Source organism: Sminthopsis crassicaudata, chromosome X, assembly GCF_048593235.1.
Source record: "Sminthopsis crassicaudata isolate SCR6 chromosome X, ASM4859323v1, whole genome shotgun sequence".
Classification (NCBI taxonomy): domain Eukaryota; kingdom Metazoa; phylum Chordata; class Mammalia; order Dasyuromorphia; family Dasyuridae; genus Sminthopsis; species Sminthopsis crassicaudata.
Window position 1 is genome coordinate 84816448 of NC_133623.1, and position 27093 is coordinate 84843540.

At 38.5% G+C, this 27093-nt stretch overlaps 1 protein-coding gene across 10 annotated transcripts in view; it reads right to left on the minus strand.

Moving 5' to 3' along the window:
• LOC141549155 (transcriptional regulator ATRX-like) overlaps nt 1-27093 on the minus strand; it is a 796624-nt gene that overhangs the window by 558536 nt on the left and 210995 nt on the right. Inside the window, exons 1-8 of one of the 10 annotated variants that reach the window (XM_074278546.1) lie at nt 21929-22065; nt 19705-19781; nt 18353-18487; nt 8887-8941; nt 8399-8454; nt 5621-5664; nt 5230-5333; nt 2568-2681 (exon numbers count right to left, since the gene is read on the minus strand). The exons of 3 other annotated variants lie outside the window; for them this stretch is intronic. In XM_074278546.1, the coding sequence (XP_074134647.1) occupies nt 2568-2681; nt 5230-5333; nt 5621-5664; nt 8399-8419 (283 nt within the window). In that variant the 5' untranslated portion in view covers nt 8420-8454; nt 8887-8941; nt 18353-18487; nt 19705-19781; nt 21929-22065. Of the gene's footprint in view, nt 1-2567; nt 2682-5229; nt 5334-5619; nt 5665-8398; nt 8455-8886; nt 8942-13915; nt 14316-16114; nt 16179-18352; nt 18488-19704; nt 19782-21928; nt 22066-27093 lie in introns of those variants that run through there. 6 more of the 10 variants (XM_074278545.1, XM_074278543.1, XM_074278541.1 and 3 more) reach the window with 6 other exon arrangements.

The window sequence follows — 27093 nt, forward strand, 5'->3', positions numbered from 1 at the left end:
ATGTTGTAAAAAATTACCTAGGCATATGTTCTGTCAATAGAAGGTTATAATAATAATAAAAAAAGATAGAATGTCCCATTTCCATTCCTTTTTAGCCCTTATATACCTTATTGTAATTACATCATTACAGCATACTGATTTTGTGTGAACTTAGCATCACCATGCTAAGTATTAAATATATATGCAAACTAGATAACCATTATCTCATCAATTCCACTTAGTTAACATCTTGTTTCAAGTATATTTCTCCAGAGTTCCTGCCCTCTACAGGATAAAGTAAAAAGTGAACAGAGAAAAAAAAAAGAAAACCTATAAGGAAGCACAGTTATAAATACTATGTCCTGTATAATTATATAGGCTTTCTTGAAATGGAATTGTTACATATTTTGAACCCTCCCTTACCTGATATGCACATGACATTTTGCCTCTTTTTTTAACTTTTTTAATATTTGAGTTTTTAACAAAAGCTTTTTTTAAAAAGAAAGGCTTGAGCTGAACTGAGTACAAGGGATCAAGTCTAAAAAAATAAAATGTGTAGTGAGAGATAAAAATGAGCAATTATTTTATTCAAATGGGAAACAAAAGGAAGAACTAATAAAGGACAAGTTGTAGCAAGTCAGTGCAGGAACCTCACTGTTGTTACCAGGAAGGAAAGAAAGTGATAGACAGGTTAAGGAGTAGGAGGGCAAGGAAGAAGTAAAACAGGAATGAGGAGAGAGAGGACAAATAGGGTGAGGAGGATAATGGGAGGAAATTAGGAGGAAGAAAAGTCACAAGTATTTTACTCATAAGGCAGAAAAGGAGAACAGATTAAACTGTTAAATTCAACAGCTTGTTGCTTTCAAGTAAAATGAGACATGCATGTGTGTGTACATAATACATATTATAAAAATGAGATACACACAGATAAAATAAAGGGCAGAACCAGAATTTATTACATAAAAAAGCTGGAGTATCCATCATGATTTTAAACATATTTTCAAAAAGAAGAAGGAGAAACAAAAACAGACAGCAGGGTCAGAGTTTCAGACACAACCAAATAGCAAAGTAAGAAGGGGGAGAAAGGAAGAATTAACAAAAGGGATAAACAAGAAAGTAAAAGTGAATTCCAAGTAACATGAACCAAATCAAATGCAGATTTTTTTTAAATGTAGCCTACTCTGGGGCAGCTAGATGGTGCAGTGAATAGAGCACCAGCCCTGAAGTCAGGAGGACCCGAGTTCAAATATGACCTCAGACACTTAATACTTCCTAGCTATGTGACCCTGGGCAAGTCACTTAACCCCAATTACCTCAGAAAAAAAAAATGTAGCCTATTTTCTAACAGGTACAAATAAAAACAAACAAACAAACAAAACAATTCATGACTATGGGAAGACTATTGTTAGTTCAGAATGAAGCAACTCCCAAAGAGAAACATTTAACCTTTTTTTCCTAATCAAAACCCATCCAAAAATAATTCATGGTGACCAAAATTTGACTATATTTGCTAGGAATAATGAGCTGCAGCTTTTGAGAAAGATGAAACATTTAGAAAGAAAAGTGAACTACAGAGCCTTTGTTAGGCTGATTATGTCTTTATAGAACATCTGACTGGGTTATGGCCTGTATTTCTGACACCAAATTGCTTTTATCAGAGCAGATCAGAAGTAGGCCACAAATAAGGATATTAGGAGCATTTTAAATCTTAAAGCTATTAAACTGATACTTATTTGACTTGGAGAACATTGAGGAAGAATTTGGGGATCAAAGGGAGAACATTGAAGTATTAAGATATTCAAATAAAGTTACTTCTCCTTTAGACTGATTTTTTTTTTGAGAGAAAAGCATTATGTTTTATCTTCCTTTGCATAATTAGTGCTTAGTTCACATGGTAAATCATAGGTTCTTAATGAATGTTATTTTAGCTTCAGTTACATAGGTTCTTAAGTCCAATCGTTTTTATTCTTCCTTGATTCTCCAATTTTTGGCACTTGATTGCTCTTTCTGATTATTTCCTCTTTTTGCCCATCGTATTTTGTCATCATTCTCTTATTCCTAATCCTTTCATTACCTGATGTTTCTCTGTTCTCCCTGACTATGATTTTCCCTATTTTGCTCATTGGTTATTTCCCTAAGTACATTATTCTCCCCATTCCTGTCCTTTTTTCCCCTCACAATAATGGACATCTGAAACCTGAGGCACTATTAGCAAAGGCCCCATACCAGAATGTCACCATCTCTACCCTGGACACCACCCCCCACTTGTACTGGCCCCTAGCCTGGGGAATAATGTTAACCTGACTACTTCTGGTTTGCTTGCTGGGAAAGACCTCTCAACTCAAGGTCTTCACACCTCTAGCACAGGCACAGAAACTGTTACTCCATTTTTATCTCCAACACAGGAAGAATATACATTTTCTCAATTATTTATGATTATAGAAAGTATTCAATGTATTTTTCAGTGTTTTTTCCAATTACAATATTGCAGTCTCTTTATATTAGTGCATATCTTCTAATGATTTGACATTTTTTAACCTTTTTTTCCAAAATAAACTTTGAAATTAATTTTAAACTAAACTACTTACCAACATGTCTTTTGAAAGTTTCAGTTTTCTTTTTACTTTTGGTGCTAACTTCAGGCTCTTGAAAATCTTCTTTGTCTTCCTTCTGCTTTGGTTCTGGTTGTACAACCGCATTACCTACAATTTAATAATAATCATGATGCGAATTATGTGAGAACAATGAATCAACCCTGAATATCAGAATTAATAACGGGCTTTAAAAATCACTGGATAAAACAAGTGGCAAGTTTGTTCAAGATGCTAAGGGACTTCATCACAATCTTTTATTTGCAATCTGGAAGTTTCCAAAAGCAGAACCATGATATTCAAAATGAAATTCTTGAGAAAAAAACCCATGGGAAGAAAGTGGAGCAGTAATAATCTATCTTTTATTCTTCTGAAACTAAGATCTTAGGGGGAAAAACCATTCCAAAGAGTTAGAATTTCTTTTTATAATCTTTATTGTCCAAGACCAAAGGTTCAGAGTATTTTTCTACCCTCTGGCTTAGCTTCAAAGTGCTAGTAATAAAAATAAAAAATCAAGGGGTAGCTAGATGGCAAAGTGGATAGAGCACCAGCCCTAAAATCAGAAGGATCTGAGATCAAATCTAGCCTCAGACACTTAACACTTACAAGCTGTGTGACCTTGAGCAAGTCACTTAACCCCAATTGCCTCAGCAAAAAAAATTTAGGAAATAAAAAATCAAGTCCCTAATCTCAAAAAGTTCTCATTCTAATCAGCTACAGCACACAAAGGAGACTGCATCTGTAAATCAAACAGTCAGTTAGCTTCTGTTTGCCTCAGTTCCCTCATCTGTTAAAAAAAATTAAGGCCAATACCAGATAGCTGATGTAAACCTGAAATTCAAGAGCGACAATTGGCTTTTTGTACATAGCTAAGGGTGTCATCTGTATGTGGATGAAAATTAAACCCTTTAGTGCAGAATAATCACCAAGAGAAATGAAAGGCCCCAAAGCCGAGAAGTAGATGTGCAAAATGAATAATAAGCAAGCAAAAAAAAAAAGAGAGAGAGAGAGAGAGACACAGACACAGACACACACACACACACACACACACACACACACACACACACACACACACACACTGAGGACAGAGAAAGGCAGGAAAATGAGTCCCAAAAAGAAGAAATGCAATAACATGAGTATCAATTGCAGCAAAGAAATTAAAATAGGATTAGGGACTGAGGTGGAGGGTAGAAGGATAACTATTGGATTTGGCAGCTCAAGTGCCCCTGGACATATTGGTAAGATATCTAGGCGTATAAGTCTACAACTGCAGGAAAATAAGGCAAAACCTGAATGAACTATATATATATATGCCTGCATATCTCTACACAAACATATACAGTATGATAACTTTTTGGGCACAATTCCAAATTGCTCTCCAGAATGGTTGGATCCATTCACAACTCCACCAACAATGCATCAGTGTCCCAGTTTTCCCACATCCCCTCCAACATTCGTCATTATCTTTTCCTGTCATCTTAGCCAATCTGGATAGTGTGTAGTGGTATCTCAGAGTTGTCTTAATTTGCATTTCTCTGATTAATAATGATTTGGAGCACCTTTTCATATGACTAGAAATAGTTTCAATTTCTTCATCTGAAAATTGTCTGTTAGTATCCTTTGACCATTTATCAATTGAAGACTGGCTTGATTTCTTATAAATTTGAGTCAATTCTCTATATATTTTAGAAATGAGGCCTTTATCAAATCCTTTAGCTGTAAAACTGTTTTCCCAGTTTATCTTTTCCCTTCTAATCTATCTGTATTAGTTTTGTTTGTACAAAAACTTTTTAACTTAATAATCAAAATTATTTTGTGATCAATCTTTGATCACAAATTTCTTCTTCCTCCACAGATCTGAGAGGTAAACTATCCTATGTTCTTCTAATTTGTTTATAATATCATTCTTTATGACTATATCATGAACCCATTTCAACATTATTTTGGTATATACTATTATGTGTAGGTCAATGCCTACTTTCTGCCATACTATTTCCAATTTTCCCAGCATTTTGTCAAATAGTGAATTCTTATCCCAACAATTGGAGTCCTTTGGGTTTGGAAGGACCAACTCTTGAAGGAGAAAGTAGATGAACAGGAAATGTCAAGATAAGTTAAAAGCGCACCTATATAGCTGATGCAACACAAGGTCAGTGTCTAGGTTACCAGTGGGTAGAAAATTAAGATGAATATTGGAAACAGACACCATGGTCAGGAGACAAACCAAGAAGTGGCAAAAAAAAATAGTCCAAAGTTCAAACCTGAAAGATGAACTCTAAGTTCCCCAAGATAAAAGCCAGGAGCTTTTAACTTAAAATAAAACCTAAAAATCATCTTGAAAAAACCATTTGAAAGCCATTTGTAAAACTACACATTTGCCAGGTAGATTAAATTAAGAGCCTACATACCAAACAGGTTATTAATGACGAATAATGACAAATGATTTTGAGTAAGTCATATTATTTTTGAACCTGTTTCTCAATCTATACTATCAAGGATTTAGATAAATTCTAAAATCCCTTATGGCTATGAATCTAGTTCTTCTATAATTAAAATTTTATGATAATGAAAATTAGTTTTATAAAACTAAAACCAAATTTTCTACTCATTACAAGGACTGTTAACTTTCAAATATGTAAATAATTAAAATACAACATACCTTCCATGAAGCTTTTTGTAAAAAGAATGTCTGACTTTTTATCTGACTGAAATTCATTGATAGACTCATCCACAATCTGTCCATCAGAGTCCATATATTCTTTCCTAAAGAAAATTTAAAATTTATACTTAAGCCAAATAAGTTTTCAGAAAATTGACTTCCTTAGTGAATTTTAGTAAAGTTGATATGAAAATATTTTCAAACAATTCATAGTTCATATACAACTCAGTACTAACTTGAATCATGTCATACCTTGTATCTTTCACAAAGATATAGAAGGAGAAAGAGCAGAAGACAAAGATATAAAGATAGCAGTTAGATGGACAACATCCTTGGTGTATTTGTACTTTTAAAATAAATCCATGTATTTTGGTCAAAAACACTAACTAACCTCTCAGGGGATGATGCCTTCAATTCTTCAGAATGATCACTATCCTAAAAAGAAAAACCAAATACAAGTGTCAGTGAATCCACAGTTTTTGTTTTTCAGGTATATACAACTCTGTGACCCAACTCTTTGTGACCCTCATGTGGCGTTTGGCAAAGATATTGGAGTGGTTTGCCATTACTTCTCGAACTCCTTCTACATGTGAGGACACTAAGACAAACAGGATGAAGTGACTCACCCAGGATTATACTACGAGTAGATTTCTGACACCATATTTGAACTCAGAAAGATAAGATTTTCTGAATCTAGGCCATTCTGTAGTAAATCACCTAGCTATCCAAAGTTCTTATTATTCAGTCATTTTTCAGTTGTCAGATTGTTTATGACATCATCTAACAGATCCCAGAGTTTACTTCACTAAATTACAAAACAGACTTTTCAATTATATTGAGATAAGCACAGGAGATTTAGAGGCAAAAAGGATAGTCCTTTAACTCAAGAAGCTGACAAGCTAATAGCAAGATAACAAACAGATTAAAATAAAGCTATATATTTATATGGGGAAAGTTCACAAAGGGAGACAATGAGGGGCTAGGGAAGGTTCCTGAGAAGGCAGGATTTTAGATCAGACTTAAGGGACCAGAATCAGTGGCTAGAAATGAATAAAGAAGGCTTATGGGGATAAAAAAAAAATCAGAGAATGGCTAAAGATAAAGGATCTTGTTCAGGAAATAGCCAGGAGCCCAGTGTTATTGTATTAAAGAGGATAAGGTAAGAAGAATATGAAAGATAGAAGAGGATTAGATCATAATGAGTTTTGAATGCCCAAATATTTTGTGGTTGGTCTTGCCGCTGGAGTTTATTGATATGGGAGGGGGGGCTAAGAAGTAGAGAATGCCATCTCCATAAGTATGCTTTAGGAAAATCACTGCAGTGATTAAAGGTGACTAGAGTGGAGTGAGTAAAAACTTAAGTCGGGATATTACAGTAGTCTAGGTGTAAAATTATGAGAGTCTATACAAGGGGGAGAAAACGGGAATATTTGAGAGACGATAAGAAGGTAAAATCAATACACCTGGACAACTTGGATAGGGAAGATAAGAGACACCGAGTAATTCAGAATGACTCCTAAATTGTAAGCCTGAGGGACTAGAAGATGCTGGTGTCAGAAATAGGGAAGGCAAGAAAAAATAATCTTATACATACTAGGTTTAAGATGTCTCCTTCACATGCAGTTTTAGATGTCTGAAAGGCAGTTGGAGGTATAAAGTGAATTTGTTCTTTTGTCACATTATAGAATCTATTCTCAGGAAACGTGTTTTTCCTGAGTGCATGAGCTGTTCCCATTATTTGTTCTTTGTTTTTGTCTGTTTCCCTATTTCAACTATACATTGGTGCAGGGGAAGCAAATCTATGAATATTATAAAGTGCAAGGACCTTAAATGTCTCATTTAGTATTTCTTGGATCAAAGGAGTTTTTGGGGGGCAGCTAGGTGGCGCAGTGGAGAGAGCACCAGCCTTGAATTCAGGAGGACCTAAGTTCAAATCTGGTCTCAGACACTTAACACTTCCTAGCTGTGTGACCCTGGGCAAGTCACTTAACCCCAGCCTCAAAAAAAAAAAAAAAAAAAAAAAAGGAGTTTTTGGAATTTATCCCCCCTGCCCCACTCAGCCTTTTCTCTCCTTTCTATTGTTCTTTGTTTCCCTATGATGAAATTATTAACTATTAATTGTTAATATTACTCTGTAGGATTCTCCAAGTATCCTATCCTATCATCTAAAAAAGTTCCTTCTTTGCCCATGCTTATTCTTATCTTCAAGTTACTAATTTGACTAATGTATATATTTTCTCTCATTTTTAGACCTATATTTTTTACAATAATTTATTCCTTGATTGTCAAGAACACCACCATACTCCTAAGTCACCATTTTTTCATTCTGTTAATTCCTTATAAGCTTTATTTTTATTTTATTTATTTATTTTTTGCTGAGGCAATTGGGGTTAAGTGACTTGCCTAATGTCACACACCTAGGAAGTGTCTAAGGTCAGATTTGAACTCAGGTCCTCTTGACTTCAGGGCTAGTACTCTATCCACTGTGCCACCTAGCTGTCCCTATAAGCTTTTTTTTATTATTATTATTAAAAGAAGTAGAATAAGAAAAAAGAAAAACAGAAAAGAAATACAATACTATGCGCCCAGAAGAACATCAGGGAAGATTCAAAATACATACAAAAAAATTACAAGTCCAAGAAAGTGTACGTGTGTGTGTGTACACACACACGCACATACACACATATTAGAAGAAATTATATTCATGAGTGTCCATTTTTTCTTTGCTTCCTTGAAAATTGTTCTTTTATTCTCTACTGTGAGCTTTACTTTATTCTTTTTCTCCCTTTCATTTCCTCCATCACCCCCAAGCAATGTATAAGAAAAGCTATATTTATGCTTATTCAGTTTATTATATTTTTAATAGTGAACTTAAGATAAACATTTTAATATACACAGAAAAAGAGTATATCAGGAAACAGGAATTTTTATTACATAGTATATTGTCTAGGCATGAGTCATATAGACTCTGAGTTATGTCACAAAAGGCATTTTTCTTTTCTTGCTATGGCCAAAGAATTAAGAATCAAAAAACATACAATTAGTTATTAAAATTCATTTTTTTCCTGTCTGGGTAGTTTTAGATTCACAAAATATTTTGCCATAGATTCAAAAATATTGAAATTTTTTATGTTTAAAATTCATTAACAGTTAGAGAAATCATACTTACCTCACCACTAAGATTTTCCATAGAAAAAGATCACTATACAGTGCCACAAATTTTATCTAGAAAAAAAGATATAAAATAAAAATAATCCGATTCATATTATCAATAACTTCAAGAGAAAAAAATAAATGTACAATAATAGGAGATTTTATAAGCAAAGTCAGTTAAACGGTTAAAGAGCAATAAATTCAAATACTACAGAAACTGAAAACAATGTAACAAATATTTTCTACAGATATTCAAATAATATACTTTTAATTTTGAGAAAAATACATATTGAAATATATAATAATTGTAAAGCGAATGAGGAAAAGGAAAAAAAAACTAAACAAGGCTGAATCTAAGTGTGAAAAGATGAAAAATAACACACTGAAAAATAAGACAAATTCTTCAGGAAAACATTAAAAAGACTTATGTTTACTAGTTAAAGAAAATGACAATAAGTGAAAAGTAAAAATAAAAAACATGTTTTTAAAAGGAGAAATATTTACCTCAGGAGCTGGAGCTAATGGGACTCTGCTGTACTTTTCTTAAAGTGGTACCCACCTACTGAGCAACAGGAACTAATGAAGATGATTGGATAAGGAGTATGTCAATTACCAAGAGAGGAAAGGACAAATTGATCTGGAGATTCTTGAGACCACATTGAGACTCCAGGATTGGGCATCACCATAGAAACTGAGTTATGCTTCCTCTTCTCTCTTTACCCCCCTTTCACGTGATCTCCTTTTTCTCTGATTCCCTTATAATTTCCTTCCCCACATCTTATTTTCTCTACCTTTCCGGTCTCTCACCCGCTCTCTTTATCTCCCCCCCTTTTTTTCCTTTTGCCAATATTATTCTGTCATTTTAAAAATTTAGTCAAAATCATCATTGATCAATATGAATTTGCACATATTTAACCCATATCAAACTACTTCCTGTCTAGGGAGGAACAAGTGGGAGACAGAGTGAGTAAAGTTTGGAACAGAAGGTTTTGCAAAAGTGAATGCTGAAAACTATCATCATATATATTTGTAAAAATAAAATATTATAATAAAAATATAAAGTTGGATTTTTAAAAGTCATCATTGAACCTTCACTCCAAATATTCAAATAACTGCTCAATTTATTTCCATATCATCTTTGTTCCTCAAAAGCACAGCTGATCTGTGCAGCACATTTGCACTTCCTTCATCTTTCCATCTTCTTCACAGCCGCCATAAGATATTTAAAGATCTTCACAACACAGATGAGGTACCTATAATAATTAGTCATTTCAGTCATGGGACACTGTGAACCCATGTGGGGGTTTCTTGGAAAAGTTATTGGAGTAGTTTTTCATTTTCTTCTCTACCTTATTCTACAAATGAGGCAAATGAAATAAAACCAAGTTGCCCAGGCTAAAAAAATACTAAAGCAACATTCTTATAACTTTTTGCACTTCATATTAAATCTTTTGTCCCTGTACCTTTGCACAGATCTGAAAAATATTATTTTGTGCCTCAAAATCCTTATCTTCCCTCAAAATTTGCCTAAAGCACATCTATCTCTGGGGTGAGAGGAAAGCACGTGCCAAAAGCAGCAATAGTAGTAATAGTAGTAGTGGTGGTGGTGGTGGTGGTGGTGGTAGAGGTGGTGATGAAATTCTTCATTTTTCTCCCTCACTAGGATGCTGTTCAGACAAATAACTGTCAGGATGATAAGGGAGAATAGAGGTAAAATATTGTCCCCATCTATGCCCTAGTACTCTCCTGGTACCTTGGGACAAATCCCACCCTCAAGATCTAAAGAAAAGGAGGCTTCTGATTTGCAGTACCATAGTTTGGCCACAGTACAAGGTTAAAGACCAAACGCTTGGCCAAAAAGTGAACTTCATAGGAGGAACATGATCCGACAATTAGATCTGTTGGGCAGATGGAAGGGAAAATGGTTGGAGGTCCCATATGTCCAAGCCTTTATGGCCTACTGCTGTGCCTCTGCCCTTGAAAAATATGCTAAATATGATACATTTAGTAAGAAATCTTATCTGTGGGATGGTTTTATACTGGAAGTAACTTCTACCCCTCAATCATCAGTGGCCACAGGCTCGGGGCCAGGATCTCCAGATGCTCTGGACCAGGAATGCAGGCCAAAGATCCATCCTTCTTTCCACCCTTAGTGATGTTTTTTTTTTTTTTTCATATTTCTATGTTCCAACCTACAGCAACCTTCAGAGAAACACTGATGTTGAGCCAACACACAGATGGCAACAATGGAGCAAAAAAGCAGTGGGCCGCTATCAGAAACTTGCTGTACAGCAATGCTCATCTGGGTCAGAACACTGGCAAACACCAAGATTGGCAAGTGATAAATAATGGGAAAATTCAGCAGCTGCTAAGTGAAAAACAAGACCTCCACAGAATATACTATCAAGACAGTTCTGCCATCTCTAAAAAAGTAGCATTCACTTCCATCAAAAGTAAAATAGTAAATCTTTTGTTGCTGGGTTGGGGCCTTCCTCCTAGGTTGCTATGGAAACAAGACCTCTATGCACACAAGTGGCAGGGGGGAGTCTCTATGTTGACCAGCAACAGGATCCAGGTCTGGCTGGTGGTTTTTTTTGAGGGATGAGGTTGCTAAGTTGAGGTCTTGCTGTGTTATACAGACACTATTTTGGGAGAGGGTAGGTCCTCACAGGTGAATTATTCAAGGCTTGGAATTCTGCTTAGCCCTCTGCAGAGAGGTCTGTTTACTATCATCACCACCACCACTTCTTTTGTACTTGCTTCCCTCTCACCGAAGTGAGATAGACCTACTTTAGCTAAACATTAATGGAAGATAGGGATTTTGAGAACAAAATACCAAAGATTTCAGATCAATGCAAAGGTACAGGTACAATTTAAGAGGAACTGTAAACTGTAATTAAAATAAAATTTAATAAATTCATCTCCCTAATGCCTGTTTCCACTGCCACAGAACAGGTCATTGGAGCCAATGTTGTCTTTTGAAAGGGCATCAATACCAAAAGCTACCTGATCCTTGTCCTCAGTGCCATCAATCTGGCTATTGAAAGCTAGACAGTTCGTCGTAATTAACATCTAGACCCCAGCAACAAGATCTCTCCTCCATTACCAGCCACCAAAAAGATGCTGTTGCCACAGAAACCTATCAGTAAGATCTTTCTCCACCCCACCTGTGGGGCAGCCTAAGAGCTAAATAGCCTTCTTGGGGTATAGAGTTTATCAGAGAAATCACACCTGCACAACTCCGATGCCCATCTCACACCCTCCAGTGAAACCAAGCAGTGCAAGCCCTAAAAGTCAGCAAGCAAGTAGCACAAAAATTTAGTATGGCACAAAACAAGAGCAAAACTATCACATAAAACAAAACATAACTGGGAAAAATAGAAAGACTGATCATTGGAACCAATTAAATACAAAATACACAGGAGCAAAAGAGCACTGTATCCACTTGTCTGAGAAACAAAATGATCTTAGCTATGGGGAATTCACTATTCAATAAAAAACTGTTAGAAAAACTGGCAACTAGTCTAGCAGAACCTCAGGGTAGAAGAACATTTCGTAGAAAAGATAGAGTCAAGCTGCAAATGGGTATATTCCATGGACTTAAAGGATAACTTCATAAAGAGAGGCACATAGAAGAAATTAACTGCTCATTGAATAAATAGGGGAAGAAGTCATGACCAAGCAAAAGACAAGTTCAAAGGAAACAAAACGAACTATTTTGGCTATGTAAAATTAAGAAGCTTTTCTCCAACCCAAATTCAATGCAGCTAAAACTTGAAGAGAAGTGAAAGTTGCAAGGGGTGGGGGGAAGCAAAATTCTCAATAAAATTTTCTTAAGTAAATCATTCTGCAGATACTTTACAAAAAGTGCATTTACTCGTGGATGTATAAAAGGCCACGAGGGAGGCAGGAAGGAGACTGGGCTTCCCTTGAGGAAGGGCTGGCACATGGGTCAAGGATGGGGACTAGATGCAAAGAATCAAGAGCAGGAGGAACACTTTCCTGCAGGGACCAGTTACAGGAGAGCCTGGCTGCAACTGAAAGAAAGAACATGCCATAAGGCATGGACATGGAAACCTGTAGGATGGGATAGACATAGTGCTCCAATGCAGATGAACGAGACACCCAAATGCAGGGACCAAACTCTCAGGTGGGTGGGCCCATCAAGTTCTCCTCGATCAGCACTGGAGGTCTCATAGCAAGCCCAGATCCATCAGTGGTGGTGGCTGTCTCTCTGCAGATCTGTTCTTCTGCTTTCTGTTGGAGAACTTTATTTTAAGGGTTTTTTTTGGGGGGGGGATTGGTGAGAGGAGGCTACAGGGTGCTGATCTGAGGGAAAGAAGCAGAAAGAGATTCCAGTACTCTGTGGTACCATTTTTTAAGAATGCAGATTTTTTGGAGAATTCTTTACATAAATTCCAATTTGCATAATGTGAAGTGACATAAAACAACATGTATCAGTATTTCTTCCTAATCCCATTGAGTTTTCTCCATAGGTCTTTCATATCTAAGTTTTCTAAAATTTTATTACTCTCCTAGACTTCTTATTTATTTTGTGGTTGCATTTATCTAGCCAAGAGGGGGGGAAAATGAGGTCTTCCACAACTATACTTTTGTCTCTTTCTTCCTGTAATTCATTTAATTTTCCTTTAAGAATCTGAATCTCATGCCTTTGTGCACCTCTCTCTTTATTATAGATGTTGCCCCGTTGTCTGTTGTTCCTTTGGTCAATATATAGTTCCCATTTTTACCCCTTTTAATCAGGGCTATTTTTGCTTTGGGTTTTTTCTCACAGCATGATTGCTACCTTTCCAGTTTTTTTCCCCCCACACAAGGCATGATAGCTTCTGCTCCAGGTTCTCTTTGTTTCAAGTGTGTTTCTTGTAAAAACAAACATTGTTGAATTTCTGTTTCTAATTCATTTTGCCACCCACTTTCTTTTAATGAATAAGTTCATCCCATTCAAACAGTCATGATTATGCTTTTCCCTCTATTCTATTTTGTTTTGTTTCTCCTCTCTTTTTATCCTGTCCTAATTTCTGTTTTGCTTATGATTAAATTTTTTAGCTGACCAATATTTATCACTACTTTTTCTCTTCTCCCATTCTCCTACTTACCTACAGGGTAAAATAGATTTTTATGACCAATTAAGTAGGTATACATATAAACATAGTTATATTTTCCCTCTTTGAACCAATTTAGATGTGAGAAAGGTCCAAGCAAGGGTCCCTTTCCCCTCATTACCACTTTCCACTCCAAGATAAAAGCTCTTCCTTGCTTGTCTTTTTTATGAGATCATTTCCCCATTCATTCTTTTCCTTCTACCATCTCCCAGGTCATCCATATTTCTCCCCTGTCCATTTAGTTTACATCATTCATAACTAAATGTATCACTCCCAAACCTTCTTTCTAGGTAAAATTCTTCTACCTGCTCCAATAATGATAAAATTCATAGGAGACAGGTTTATCATCTTTCCTTTTGGAAGATACACAGTTTAACCTCATTGAGTTATGATGTCTCTATCATATTTACCTTTGAATTCTTCTTTTGGTTCATGTAAAGTCACCTCTTGTCTTTTCATCAGCCTCTATTTCATTAAATAACAACTTTTCGCACTTGCTGTGCTTCCCCAGAGAAGAAGCCTGTAGTAAATGAAATGTTCCCAGAAAGAGCGATTCCTGCCACAAAGATCTTGTCTGCTGAGTGTTCTGAGACCAAATGTGCTTCCCCAGAAAGTAAACCTGTAGTAACTGAAATGTTCTCAGAAAGACTGTATCCATCCACAGTGTCTTTTCTTCTGACTATTCAGAGATTAGATGTGCTTCAACAGAAAACAAGGCTAAAGTAACTAGAGTGTTCCCAGAAAGAGTGCCTCCCACCACAAATATCTTTTCCTCTCTGGACTATACAGTTGTGTTGATTTTTTTCATTCCTAAAACACAAAATACTATTTTTCACATGATATGACTCTCAGGAAGCAGAGGGAGAGGGAGGGATATATGGGATACTGTGATGTAAAAAAACAGAAAACATCAATGAACATTTTTTTAAAATGAGATCATGAATCTAAAGGGAATTTATGAAGAGGCGAGAAGGAAGAAGGAAAAAAATTAAAAGGATTTTTTTGTGTGTGTGCAGAGTGATTCCTTCCACCTCTGAAGCTTTAGCATCCAAGCTTGGCTTGAGACCTCCAGCACTAAGAGAGGAGCTCTTTGGAGGCTCTGCCCTCTTATCCTTATGGCTGGCATTGGTTTATCTGTCTTCTATCCCTCCATGCTCAGGGACTTTGTATCTTTCCTCAGTCCACCTGTTGCTCAGTGTTTTGTGTGGCCATGGCTGGCTGTAACACCCACCTGATCCAAATCCTGCTCTTGTTTCTCTGTCTCCAGCACCCATGTGTCCTTGAGTCAACTCCTGGCCCCCTCCCTTCCCAGGCTCATGACTTCCTTTCTGCCTCCCTTTCTCCTTTGAAGCCAGGTTTGGGGCCTGGGATAAAGGGGGTAAATTCACATTACTTCAAAATTGTTCCATGAAGGTTTGCCCAACTGTCCACTTACAGAAAGCAAGAACTACCTTTACTGGTAAAAGACAGATGGCATAAGTCAAAAGGAATTTGGCAGAATTTTGATAGAAGATCAATACCTCACACCAAATAGTAAATTAAATTATGAGAAAATACATGAATTAGCTATAACACATAATAGATACCTGATGAAAATTATAAATAAGAATGATAATTGTTAGTTTTACTTAGATCTTACAACTCGTTAATTTATTCATTCAATACCTCTAGATTAACTCTTCCACTGTGTTGGGAACATATGAGGACAAATGATCTAAATAAGCAATCAACAAGCACATGCACGTCATAGTGCTAGGTTCTGGAGATGCAAACACTACTAAGGACACAGTCCCTCACATGACAAGCTTATGTTCTAAGGAGACAGAAAATGAATAAATGTATATGAAGAATAAATACAAAGACAAAACACAAGGTAGTCTGGGAACAAGGCCACGAGCAGTTGGAATCAAGAAAGCCTTCTTAGTAGAAGTGATGATTGAACTGTGTCTGCATAAAAGGCCTAAGGAAAGAGGGCCAGTTTCAGAGTCAGGAAGGCTCAGGGTTCAAGTTCTGCTTTGGACCCACACTAGCAGCAGGACCACGATCAAGTCACCTCATTCCTTAGTGCTCCAGACAAATCTGTAAGATCGCACAATCATTCAGATGGGTTGTCAGTCTTACTGAGGAAGTAGAAAGATGAAAGAATCCTTGACTTGGAACATTCTGACTCATCCTTGCCCAAGGTCACGTAATTACTAAATGCCTGGGGGTAGATTGAACCAGAAGTCTTAGAAACTCCAGGCCCAGTGGGCTAAGCCCTGAATCACCTAGATGGAGATCCTAGAAGACTTCTTCCAAGATACTGTTTAGGAAACAGCCTTGAGATTAGAGCAGGGCAAAGAAAGAGCTCATTCTCAGTGAAAATTTTCTAAACTCAGCCCATTGTAAATTCACGATCTACCCTGTGGAAAAATTCTACTTATGACCTCCCAAATCTTTATGTATATTGGGTACAAGGATCTGTGAGCGGGGCCTATAATTCTAGAGAGAATGTAAACTACCTTTAATGGAAATAGCAAGAAAAGTTTCAAGTAACCCAAAGTCAATCTTGTACTTGATCACCAGTTATCCTGGCTTTCAGTCTTTTTTGTCCTGTTCCTATATCTTACCTGGCCCAATACATGTGTGAGGATCCATCAGTATGCCCTTTGAACACCACAGGGCTGGTCTCATCTGTAAATTTTTTTATACAACACAATTAACCCCCGTAACCCTAATAAATTTTAATTTTATTTATGTATTTATTTTATGCTGAGGAGGTCTGCTTCTTTCTTTGGAATCCAATACCTTCCCATTATGATACAACATAATTTGTGCCATCTCTTGGCTGGTCTGTGTCCTTACAATTTTGTTCCCTCTAAAATGGAGTTCAAAGAGTCTCAGAATAACCCTTACACCATCAGCTTTAATTATCCCAGTTTGGCACCAAAATGGTGAATAGAGATAAAATATAAGTCACACACAAGGATGAGAGGCAGAATTTGAACTCAGTTCTTGATTCTAAACACTGGATACAGAGGGACAGGTCAGTTTATAAGGCATTTAGATATCTTTGTGCGTCCCTATGACCTATAAGTATTTAGCTCCCACCTTCCCGGACTCCAACACACTCACCCACTCCTGGATTAGCTTGAATATTCATTTCAACCAGATTTTACTTCCATTCACAGGCATAAAATTCATTAATTCAAGAAAGGCTGAGTACCTGTGGAGTGCTTGACCTTATGTGCTAAGATTTTATGAGGTGGGGTAGGTATGAAATAACTTCCTGAAATATCTCCCGTTCCAAGGGAGGATTTATGGATCAGCTGGCTAGTGGCCACACCTGGGAGACCCAGAGGTCCAAGCGCAGCAGGCAAGTGCCAGCCCTCAGGGCTGAGAAGCAGTAAGCCATGGGCCAAGACCACTGAGTTTCAGTTTATGAACTTTGGAAGAGTGCCCCCCAATAGATCAGGAGCAGAATTCAACTTTAAAAGTTACTACATAGACTGGAAAAGCGTACCAAAAAAAAAAAAAAATGGCCTAGTCATAGAAAGCTTCGCTGGTAACAGGAAAGATCAAAACAAAAAAATCCTACAAGGCAATGAGGGCAAAACAATCATGCAAAGACTCAAATGGAAGTATGAGTTGGTCTCAAACCCCAAAAGAACTTTTGGAAGGGAACAAATTATTATTTTTTTAATCATAAGAAAGGAAGAAATAAATTGAGAGAAAAAATGAGAGGTATATAAGAGAATCATTAAAGAGTGTTAATATCTTGGTGAAGGAAGCCACAAAAGTTTGACAAAGATATAACAAAATTTCACTAAAATTTTTTTCTAAAAAATAGAATTGGCTAAATGAAAAGGGAGGTGCAAAAATCCTGTAAAGAAAACAACTCCTAGGGAAGATTGAGAGATGATGGCAGAGTATTCAGAAAATAACAAGTGCTCCAGATTTCCCCCACTAGCAAAACAAAATTTGCTTCATTGCTAATGTAGATCAGTGCAAAACAAATAAAACGTGGGTAGAACAGGAGTCCTCCTAGGACAACCAGAGAAGTCCTAAAGAACAATAACTAATGTAGAGGGTCACAGTCAGTGGGGAAACTCTGGGTAAGGTATAAGACTCTTCAGTCCAGAGGTTGAGATTGAAGCAGAGTGATACCAGGTGGCAAACTAGATACAAGTTGTTTATGTGGTCCCACTTACACAGTGTTGTTTTTGTTACATTATAAAAAGGGGAAAGCCTTGAAATAAACAGACCCCACTTTTCCACAGGAGTCCTGCCTTATCACTTCTCCACTAGGAAGTTATATTTTAATCACCCCAGTGTGGGGGTTCTAGAAAGCAATGGTATATTTTGTCATCCCAACTTGGGGACTCTAGAAAGCAGGATATTTTAATCACCCCAACTTGGGGGCTCTAGAAAACAGGACACAATAAACTAGTATAACATGTAAATATTTCTAGGCAAGCTATATTAAAACAACAAGTTGGGAGACCTGGGGCTGGTTGGGTTCAGAGCCCAAGCCACAGGATCTTTCACATGCTGGGGTCTGACTATTAAATGATGACCTACCCAAAAAGAATTTATAGAAGAACTCAAAAAAAACTTTAAAAAAATCAAATGAGACTGAGGAAAAAATAAGATTATAAAAAGAAAGTGAATCAAGTAGAAAAGGTGATAGAGTCTTAAAGAAGAAAAGGACTCTTTGAAATTTAGAATTGAGCAAGAGCAAACCAGTGAGCATAAGAGACAAAGAAATAATAAAATGTAAAAAATGAAAAAAATGGAGGAGGTCAAATATAAAAAAACAACAGATTTAGATAACAGATCAAGCAGAGAAAACATAAGAATAATATTACCTGAAAGCTATGACCATAAAGAAAAGCTTGACACAAAAATACAAGGAGTAATTTTAAAAAATTGTCCTGAAATGATAGAACAAGAGGGGAAAGTAGAAATAGAAGAAATCCATCAATCACCACCTCAAAGGAGTCCTACAAAGAAAACATATAGAAATGTCATTGGTAAATTTGAAAAACCTCACTTTGAAGAAAAAATTTACATGGAATAACAATAGCAGCAAAAAACAATCTGAATATGATGCAGCTATGATAAGAATTTCACAGGATTTATCAGCAGCTATATTAAAAGACCACAAGTCCTAAAATACTAGATATATATCAATAATCAAAAAATTTAAAGTTGTATCCAAAATATTATATCCAGCAAAACTAAGAATATTATTGAATGAATGAATATTGAATGAAACAAATGGAAATTGAACACTCTGACAGATTTTCAGGAAATTGAACATTCTGAGAGATTTTCAGGATTTTGTTTCAAACAAACTCAATGGAAATTTTAACATATAGTAGACAACATCAAAGACTTATTTCAAGGGACTCAATAAGGACAAAGTGTTTATGTTGTATACATGCAAATGTAAATGAAAAGTCTAAGAGTGACATTTGTAATTGGATGGCCCTGAAAGAATGACTGGGAAAGAGTTGAGGATGGTGTGACAAAACTGTCCAGGAAAAGGTAAAAATAGTAATTATGCTGTAAGAATGAGGTATGATAGTGAGAACCAACACAAAGGAATTGCAGAGGGGAGAAAGGCTAGTAAGTAGTTCAGGAATGGGTTAAAGAGGGAACATACATACATACACATATACTACATATATACACACATATGCCAAAAAGGCTCTAGCACCCTCCAAAATCTATACAGAAATGGGGTGGGAGAAAATAGGTTAAAAGCAAGTATAGAAGGGTGTATGCATCTATGAAATTGGGACAAGATGTTTAGATCAATGCAAATGCTCCATTACACCCCAAGAAGCCATCAATAAAAAACAGCTCCCATATACTCCAAAATATTTATAACAGCATATTTAGTAACAGCTATAAAATGGAAAGAAAGTAGATGCTCTCAAATAGGTATTGGTTAGAGAAGGCATAGAACATAAATATCATGAAATATTGCTACAGTGTTACAGGAAATGATGAATGTGCTCAATACAGAGAAGTAGAGAAAGATCTTTTTGATCTGATATAAAGTGAATTAAGCAGAGACAAGACAGGAAATATACATATGATAACTACAACAATTTAACTGGAAAGTAGGAAACAATAAAAGAGTGAAAATACCTATAAGGAAATGTTAAAGATAACACGGGACTGAAAATGAAACATGAGAAGATAGCATTACCTTTCCCTGGCCAAGAGGTAAAAAGTCCACCTTTTCCTAAATGCACCAACCAGTTGTGCACACTTTTCTATTCCTCCCTAAAATTTAAAAAATAAAAAAAATAAAAAAATAAAAGATTTTTTCATGGGGAAATGGCAGGATCAGAGATACCCTGGTGATGGAAGAAACAGAAAATGTCAATCATTTTTTAAAGGAGTTCAAATATCTCAAAGGAAATAAGGAAGGATGGGAAGGAGGAAAGGAAGCAAATCTCAAACTATACTACAAATTAGATTGTGAAAGCAATTGCTGTTGTCTAGCACTGACTTTTCCTGAACCCATTCGAGTTTTCTTAGCAAAGATAATGGAGGTATTTGCCATTTATTTCTGCAGCTCCTTTGACAGATGAGGAAATGATGTAAACACGGTTAAATGATGGCTGAGGGTACACAGGTAGTGTCTGAGGCCAGATATGAACTTAGAAAGATGACTGACTTTATGCCCCACAAAATGCAGAGCTGCCCAGAAAATAATTTCCACTTGTTAAAAATTGAAATGTTGAACAGTGGAAAACATTGGGTATGCAATTTACAGAAGCAAAAAAACCCATTTAATGTTTAATATATCTAAAGAGGTCAGGGGAGGACATACTATTTGATGAAATGAAATAATCTAAAGAGAAAGCAGTTCTCCAGTTTGCCAGAAATTTGATAGGGCACAGCAACCATCACACCAATTATCAAATTAAATTACAAATTCATACAGGATAGGAATTAGATGTAAAAGGGCAATCAAGAGCAAATCTAAGGAGCCTGGAGCAAATGACTTTTCACATTTATGTATAAGGGAAGAGCTTATGAAAGAACAAGCAAACAGAAAGGATCACAAAAATAAAATGAATTCATCTTGCTTCTATAAAGTTAAAATGCTTTTGCACAAATAGATCCAATATAGTTTTTTAAAAAGGCATGGAAACACTTAATTGAGGAAAATCATCTTGGTAGCGAAGTTCTCTAAGCATTGGTATATATGCAAACATGTAGAAGGAATTGATTCCAGTTTCCAAGATGAGGAACCAGCCTCCAATAGGTCAAAGGATATGAACAAGAATCTTTCAAAGGAAGAAAGCCAATATGCAAAATGCATCAAATCACTAATAATGAGAGAAGTGCAACAACCCTCTGCTTTCAGCCTCTACAGCACAGAAATAAGAAGGTAGAGAGACAATGCTCAATTTTTGTTCTGAAACAAGATACATGGAAGGTCCCTTTCACCGTGGGCTGGTTACAACCAAAACAAAATGTTAACTATATCATTAAATTAAATGTAAGCAAACAAAAGAGACAATAGAGACAATATGGAGAATGGGAGGGGAAGAGTTCCGAACTTAAAATCTTACAAAAAAGAATGTTGTCGAAAACTATATTTAGAAACAATTGAAAAAAAAAATACTTCTAAGGGGGGGGGGGAAGCCTCTAAAGGGGAATTATTTCATAAAGGGAGAGATCTTTTGATATAAAATCATCGCTCCTTCTTTTGCCGTGTAAGTTTCTATTTGGGTAAGCGGAATTTTATTACAGTAGCATGTGCTCGTATTCCTATCATGTCCATTCCCTTTGATCTTCAAGGTAAGACAGGACCACCCGTATTCGGGAATTCGTAGTTTTGAAAAGACCAAAACCTTTTCGAAGCCGTCTCTTCTCTCCAAAGCTCCAAGTCTAAGCCAAGGACAGAAGGAAGGCAGGCGGAAAAAAAGGGGGGGAAACGGCCCTCTGAAGAGCGCAGCGAAACAGTGCAGGCTTCTGCCTCTTGGTCTCCACAGCATCCCTGCCCAATCGACGCCACCCTCCCTCCCACCCACCTCCGAGCCCCTCAGACCGAGTCCTGGGCAGGCGGGGGAAGCCCCGGAGGAGCAGGCTAGCCCGGGAGGAGCAGGCTAGCCCCGGAGGAGCAGGCTAGCCCCGGAGGAGCAGGCTCACAGGTACGTACCCCCCCTCCCCCCCCGCACCCACCCACGCACACACTCTCCCACCCAGAAGATCCGCCCGTCACACCGCAGACACACAAAAACCAAGGCGTGGATACCCCCAGGACCTTCCGCCCACCCTTCCGCACATCCTCCCGGGCCCAAGGAGAAGCCCACGGGAGAGAGGGGAGCTTCAGGAAAAGGCGGGAGGGGGAGGAAAGAGAAGAGAAAGAGAAGAAAGGGCGGGGCTGAGACAGCAGCAGGGGAGGGGGCACTTACCTCTCCCGGCCGCTTAGGCCCCTCGGGATCGGTCAGTCTGGAAGGGGCGAGAGGACCACACAGCCCTTCAACTGCTCTAGTCCCAGCACGTCCTAACACTAAGAGACTCACATTTAACAGAGAGGGGGAGAGGGCAGTCACTGTGACATCACTGCAGGGCGGGGCTAGTCACTCCTCTCAGCAGAGGGGGGGAAGGGAGGAAGGGGGGGAGGGGCCTTTGTGACATCAGACCCAGAGCCGTGGGAGCTCCCCTCCCTCCAGGATTTCTCTCGGCCCCCATCGCCCAGGCTGGCTGGGGAGGCGGCGGCCGCAGTTCCTCCTCCACTTGGAAGCGGGCCCGGCGCTGACCAGGGTCCTTGGGTTCCCGAGGCCTGGCTGCTAAGGTTGGGGACGAGGGACAGCAGCCAAATTCCCTGGGAGGTGCAGAGACTGGGAGGGGAGGACACCGAGGGGAAGGAGGACGTGAAGGGAAGCGTGGATGACTCCGAGAGTTCCGGGCGCAGCTGTAGCTGAGGTGCTATTTGGGCTACTGTCCTTAAGGGAATAGAAAACAAATGTGTCTGGAGGTGCATACGAGCTAGGCTTCCCAATCATAAAGTTCCCTGAGCGTGCTCTGGAGACACCTGCCACTCTTGTTTCACCTAGGCACATGTCTCAGGAGCAGACAGAAGGGATTCCCAGCGAAACACAAGAACTTGCTGGAGGTCTTTAGCCAGGGACCACGTCCTGATTTTGTTGCCCCAGGAGGCTTTTCCTGGGGATATCACCTCCGTCAAGACGGGCTTCAGTTGCTTCCTCAAAAGGCATCAATAAAATCATCAATAAGTGACCAACTTACCTACGGTTATACAAAGACCAGAGTATATGGGAGACTATACAGAAGCATCTCCCTTGTTATCTGCACCTTTGTAGCAGGACTAAGGATTGCTAAAATTACCAACAATGACACATCACATTCTACCCCCTGGACTTTATGCTTGCAAATACCTTACAGTTTGTCTCCATGCAGACACCTGGCAAATAGCCCAGAGGTGCCACAGAAGCCAGCCCTGTGAAATGGGAACAACATCTGGAAAGGGAATCTGGGCTGCTCAGCATTGAGGCAGGTCCAGGAACTAAAAGAAGTCAATTTTTTTGGGGGGGTTGTTTGTTTTGGGGGGGGGATTGAGGAGAAGGTTGAGGAGGGGATAGAAAATAATATAATGGGGAAATGCAGGATGTGGGGCAGGAGGGGGAGTGCCAGGAAGGGGGTCTTATCTCACAAATGTATAGGCAGATAGGACAGGGACTTCTGCATATTTCAGGTGGGGATGGGGGTATTTGTGATTCCTGATGGGAAGCAAAGGTGGCTGGGAGAATCAAATTTCCAGCTGCACACAGATCCCCTACACATTCAGGGGGAAAGGGAACTCACTCCTCCTCCTCCTCCTCTTTTTCCTCCTTCATCTCTAACAGACAAAACTGCCAGCAGGATGGGTCTCCACCTAGAGAAAAAGGAGAAGAGAAGAGAAGGGAAGGGCCTGTCTTGTGGCAGGTCCAGAGCACTGGAAAGCAATTCCCCCCCAACATTTCTTTCAATTTTTATCACCCCAGCCTGGTAAAGGGAGGGTAGCAGAGTGCATTTTCCACTAGCAGGAGGGCCTGGGCTTGACAGGGTCCCACGTTCCTGAGGGCAGCTGCTGAAGCTGGGTGGAGGGGCTGAGCCAGTGTCACTCCGTTTATGGAAAGTGGCAGAGCAAGGAGCCAGAGAGGTTGTACTGTGCTGTACAAGAGAGAAGAGTCCAGTAGCTGCAGCAGCTCCTGAATGTGACACTGATACTTGAGGAGCCCCAGAGCAGAGGACAAAGGGGGTGGTCTGGGGAGGGGTGGCTCTCTTTTACCTTTCTCTAGGCAGGAGACAAAAGTAATCCAGGGCCTGGGAGGGGACATTAGGGCACCTGGACATGTGTGCATGTCTGCCTCTGGCCATGTCTGGGCTGAAAGACCCTGGAGACAGTGGCTGCTGGACAATTCTCCCATACAGTGAAGAAAAGGTAAGGGAGAAGCTTGAGGATCTTCTCAAAATTCAGTATGCTACTTTACCCACAAGGAGCATCACTGAGTGGACCCAGAGGCCCTCAGGACATCCAATCATGTAGCCAGGAGTCCCTAGGGGCTCCCAGAAACTTGACTGGAGCATGGAGACCTGAGGTAACTCGTTATCTTCAATAAATACAATCAAAAGGCAGTAGAGGGTCCAGGGTCAGTCCAAAAACTGTCTCCCAGGTCACTCCTGACCCAAGAAACTGGGGAGACCAATGGCCATGTTTTGATACTTGGATGACCAAGAGACAGGCATATCAGAGGTTCAGCAGCAAGTGAATCCATGGGACTGGAGAAGCAGCCAAGCCTAGTGGCTGTGTTCCAGGCAAAGTGGAAATGGAGCCACTGACAAAGACAAAGTACAAGAAAAGAGCTGGTCTGAGCTAGGAAGCATATTTGTTAAATAACTAGCCAGTTTTGTCCAAACCTTGTCAAAAGTGTCAAATCAGGAAAGACCAAGTCCAAAGCAAAATTAACCCTGGACTACAGAAAAATCAGACAGTGTCCTCTGAACCTAACCTATTCCACTGATCAACTAGTCTATTTCTTAGCCAGTACCAAATGGTTTTGATGACCATTGCTTTATAATATAGTTTTAGATCTGGTACAGCGAGGCCACCTTCATTGGCATTTCTTTTCATTAATTCCCTTGAAATTATTACTTTTGTTCTTGTAGATGAAGTTTATTATTATTTTTTTCTAGATCTGTAAAATTTCTTGGGAGCTTGGTATGGCACTGAATAATTAGATTAATTTAGGTAGTATTGTACTTTTAATTAATTTTCTCAGCCTACCCATGAGCACTTGATATTTTTTCCCATTGATTGGATATAACTTAATTATAACTTGGGAGCAGATCATTGATCTTTTAAAACTGTACAGTACACATCTCCTCGGTTCTCCAAGGAAAAAGAATTGAATCCAGACAAGTGGAAATCAGTAGGAGAGCAACTAGGTGAATACTACAATTCCAATCCAAACTCAATTTCCAAGTGTATTTTTGGACTTCATACAATGTATACACTTTATACATACAATTTAACACAACTGGCTTTAAGAAATTATATAAATACTAGAATAAGAAAAAAGAAGAAAGAGCAGAGGGAGGGAGCCAAATGAACTAGGTGAAAAGGATGAAGAATCAGATAATAATGGAGTTAAGTACAATTCCGAGTGTGGCATTTCACAGCCAGAGCATTTCCCATCCCTTGATCTCCCTCCCTCAATTAACCCTTCATGGGTGGAGGAAGAAGGAGGAAGGGAAGGAGCAGTAAGACATTCAGCGCCTCCTAGGAAGCAGCCTATGACAAGATTACAAAAGGCATTGGTCAAGACTAAGAGAGAAGAACAGGATATATCTGATTTAAAAATAAATGTCCTCAGGGTTTGAAATGGGTTATTCTCTTTCTCAGAGACCTTTTTACTTTTTTGCTCATTTTTCTAAAAGTTTGAGGTCTGCTTTTAGGGCAAGGGGGAGATTGTCCAGGCTTTCTCTATAGGTGACAGTGGCTGTGCTGGATCAGTGCTAACTAACTTCTGATGGTAGGTGGGCATAGCCAGATCCCCACAATATTCTGGGGTTTAGGGGCTTACTATTTGTTTTTTGTATTTGTATTGGATGTCTTACATCTAATCTTCTGATCTACTGGCTTGCAACCAGGACAGAGCAGCCAACACTGCTGTAGATTCCTCCTGGTAGATTCCCTGATGCGCCATAGGTCTCACTGCCTTGAGTCTCTGAACTGTGCCTGTGTTTGCCTGTGCTCGGCTCGCCTGATTGAAACAGACCTTTTCAGAAGACCTTCCAAATGATCTTCTGCTGGAAATTTGTTACCCTTCAAATATTTGTGGATTTTGTCACTCCAAAACCAATTCAGAGCCTTGATTTGCTATTAATTTGAGGGGCATTGGAGAGAGCTCAGAAAAAGATATATCTCCTCTCTGCCATCTTGGTTGTGACCTCAATGCCTAATCTTGCTGAACATTCTTTTCCTACTCTGCTAAGTAAATTGCCTTTGGCTACCTGTGAAATAATGTGCAAGTGTTTCATTTTATTCTAATATTGAACCTAAAATGACCAGGGGTCTGGTCTTAGGCAGACTAAGCCAGAAAAAACTGGCACAGTCATTTAGGATTAGATCATAAAGAGCTGATTGAAATGAGGGGATAAGCAGTGGATGCAGACAAAGGTGAACTGAACATCAGTAATATTTCTAGTGATATTTTTGGTAAAAATGACAATAAAAATAATATTTACATAACATTTTAAGGTTTGCCAGGTACATTTTACAGATGAAGAAACTGAAGCAGAGATTAATCCACTTGGCCACAGTAACACAGCTAGGATTTGGGACAGGATTTATATTTAAGTCTTCCTGACTCCTGGTAGTGCCCTATATTTTGTATGAATTAGTTGCATCTCTAGATCATTTCAGAGACTGTAGTTGCTTACTAAGAGGTGCCTTCTGGGATATTAGAGAATGAATTGCCTTTGTCATGAACTGCCTTGGTCATTCAGCAAGGAAAGACCTAGGTGAGTTTACTCCAAACCTCCCAAAGAGCTTTGACTGCCTTAGAGTATTTTAGGCCCTCCAGCTGTGTTGTCCCTGTATTCTATGAGAAAAATAGAATTGCAGTAGCTCAAAAGACATAGGAGGAGTACAAATTTAGAGGCATTTCAACTCCAGATATGACTTGTGCCCAACCTGTAATAAAATCTTGTGAACTCATATTGCTCCCATCAGCCATAGTTGAACCCACTCTATCTTAACCCCAACACAATAATGCCATTCTAGTTTTCTTCAAGCAGGAAAGGATTAAATTGGTAATAAATAAGCCTTCCCTTAGTTCTAGTAGGGCATCTCCTCAGAATTCAGTTCACCTCTGAAAAAGCCTAGAGGGACTGAATTTGGGGAAATTGAAACTGATTTCCCCATCACTCAACAAAATACAAAGAACGAGTTGTGATCTACCTTTGCTGAGATTGAGCTCTTTTGTATCTCCAAGGCTCACCAGTAGCCTCATCCAAAACCTACTGAAAGGCAGCCTCTGCCACATTTAGGGAAGTGGAGAATGACTGTTAA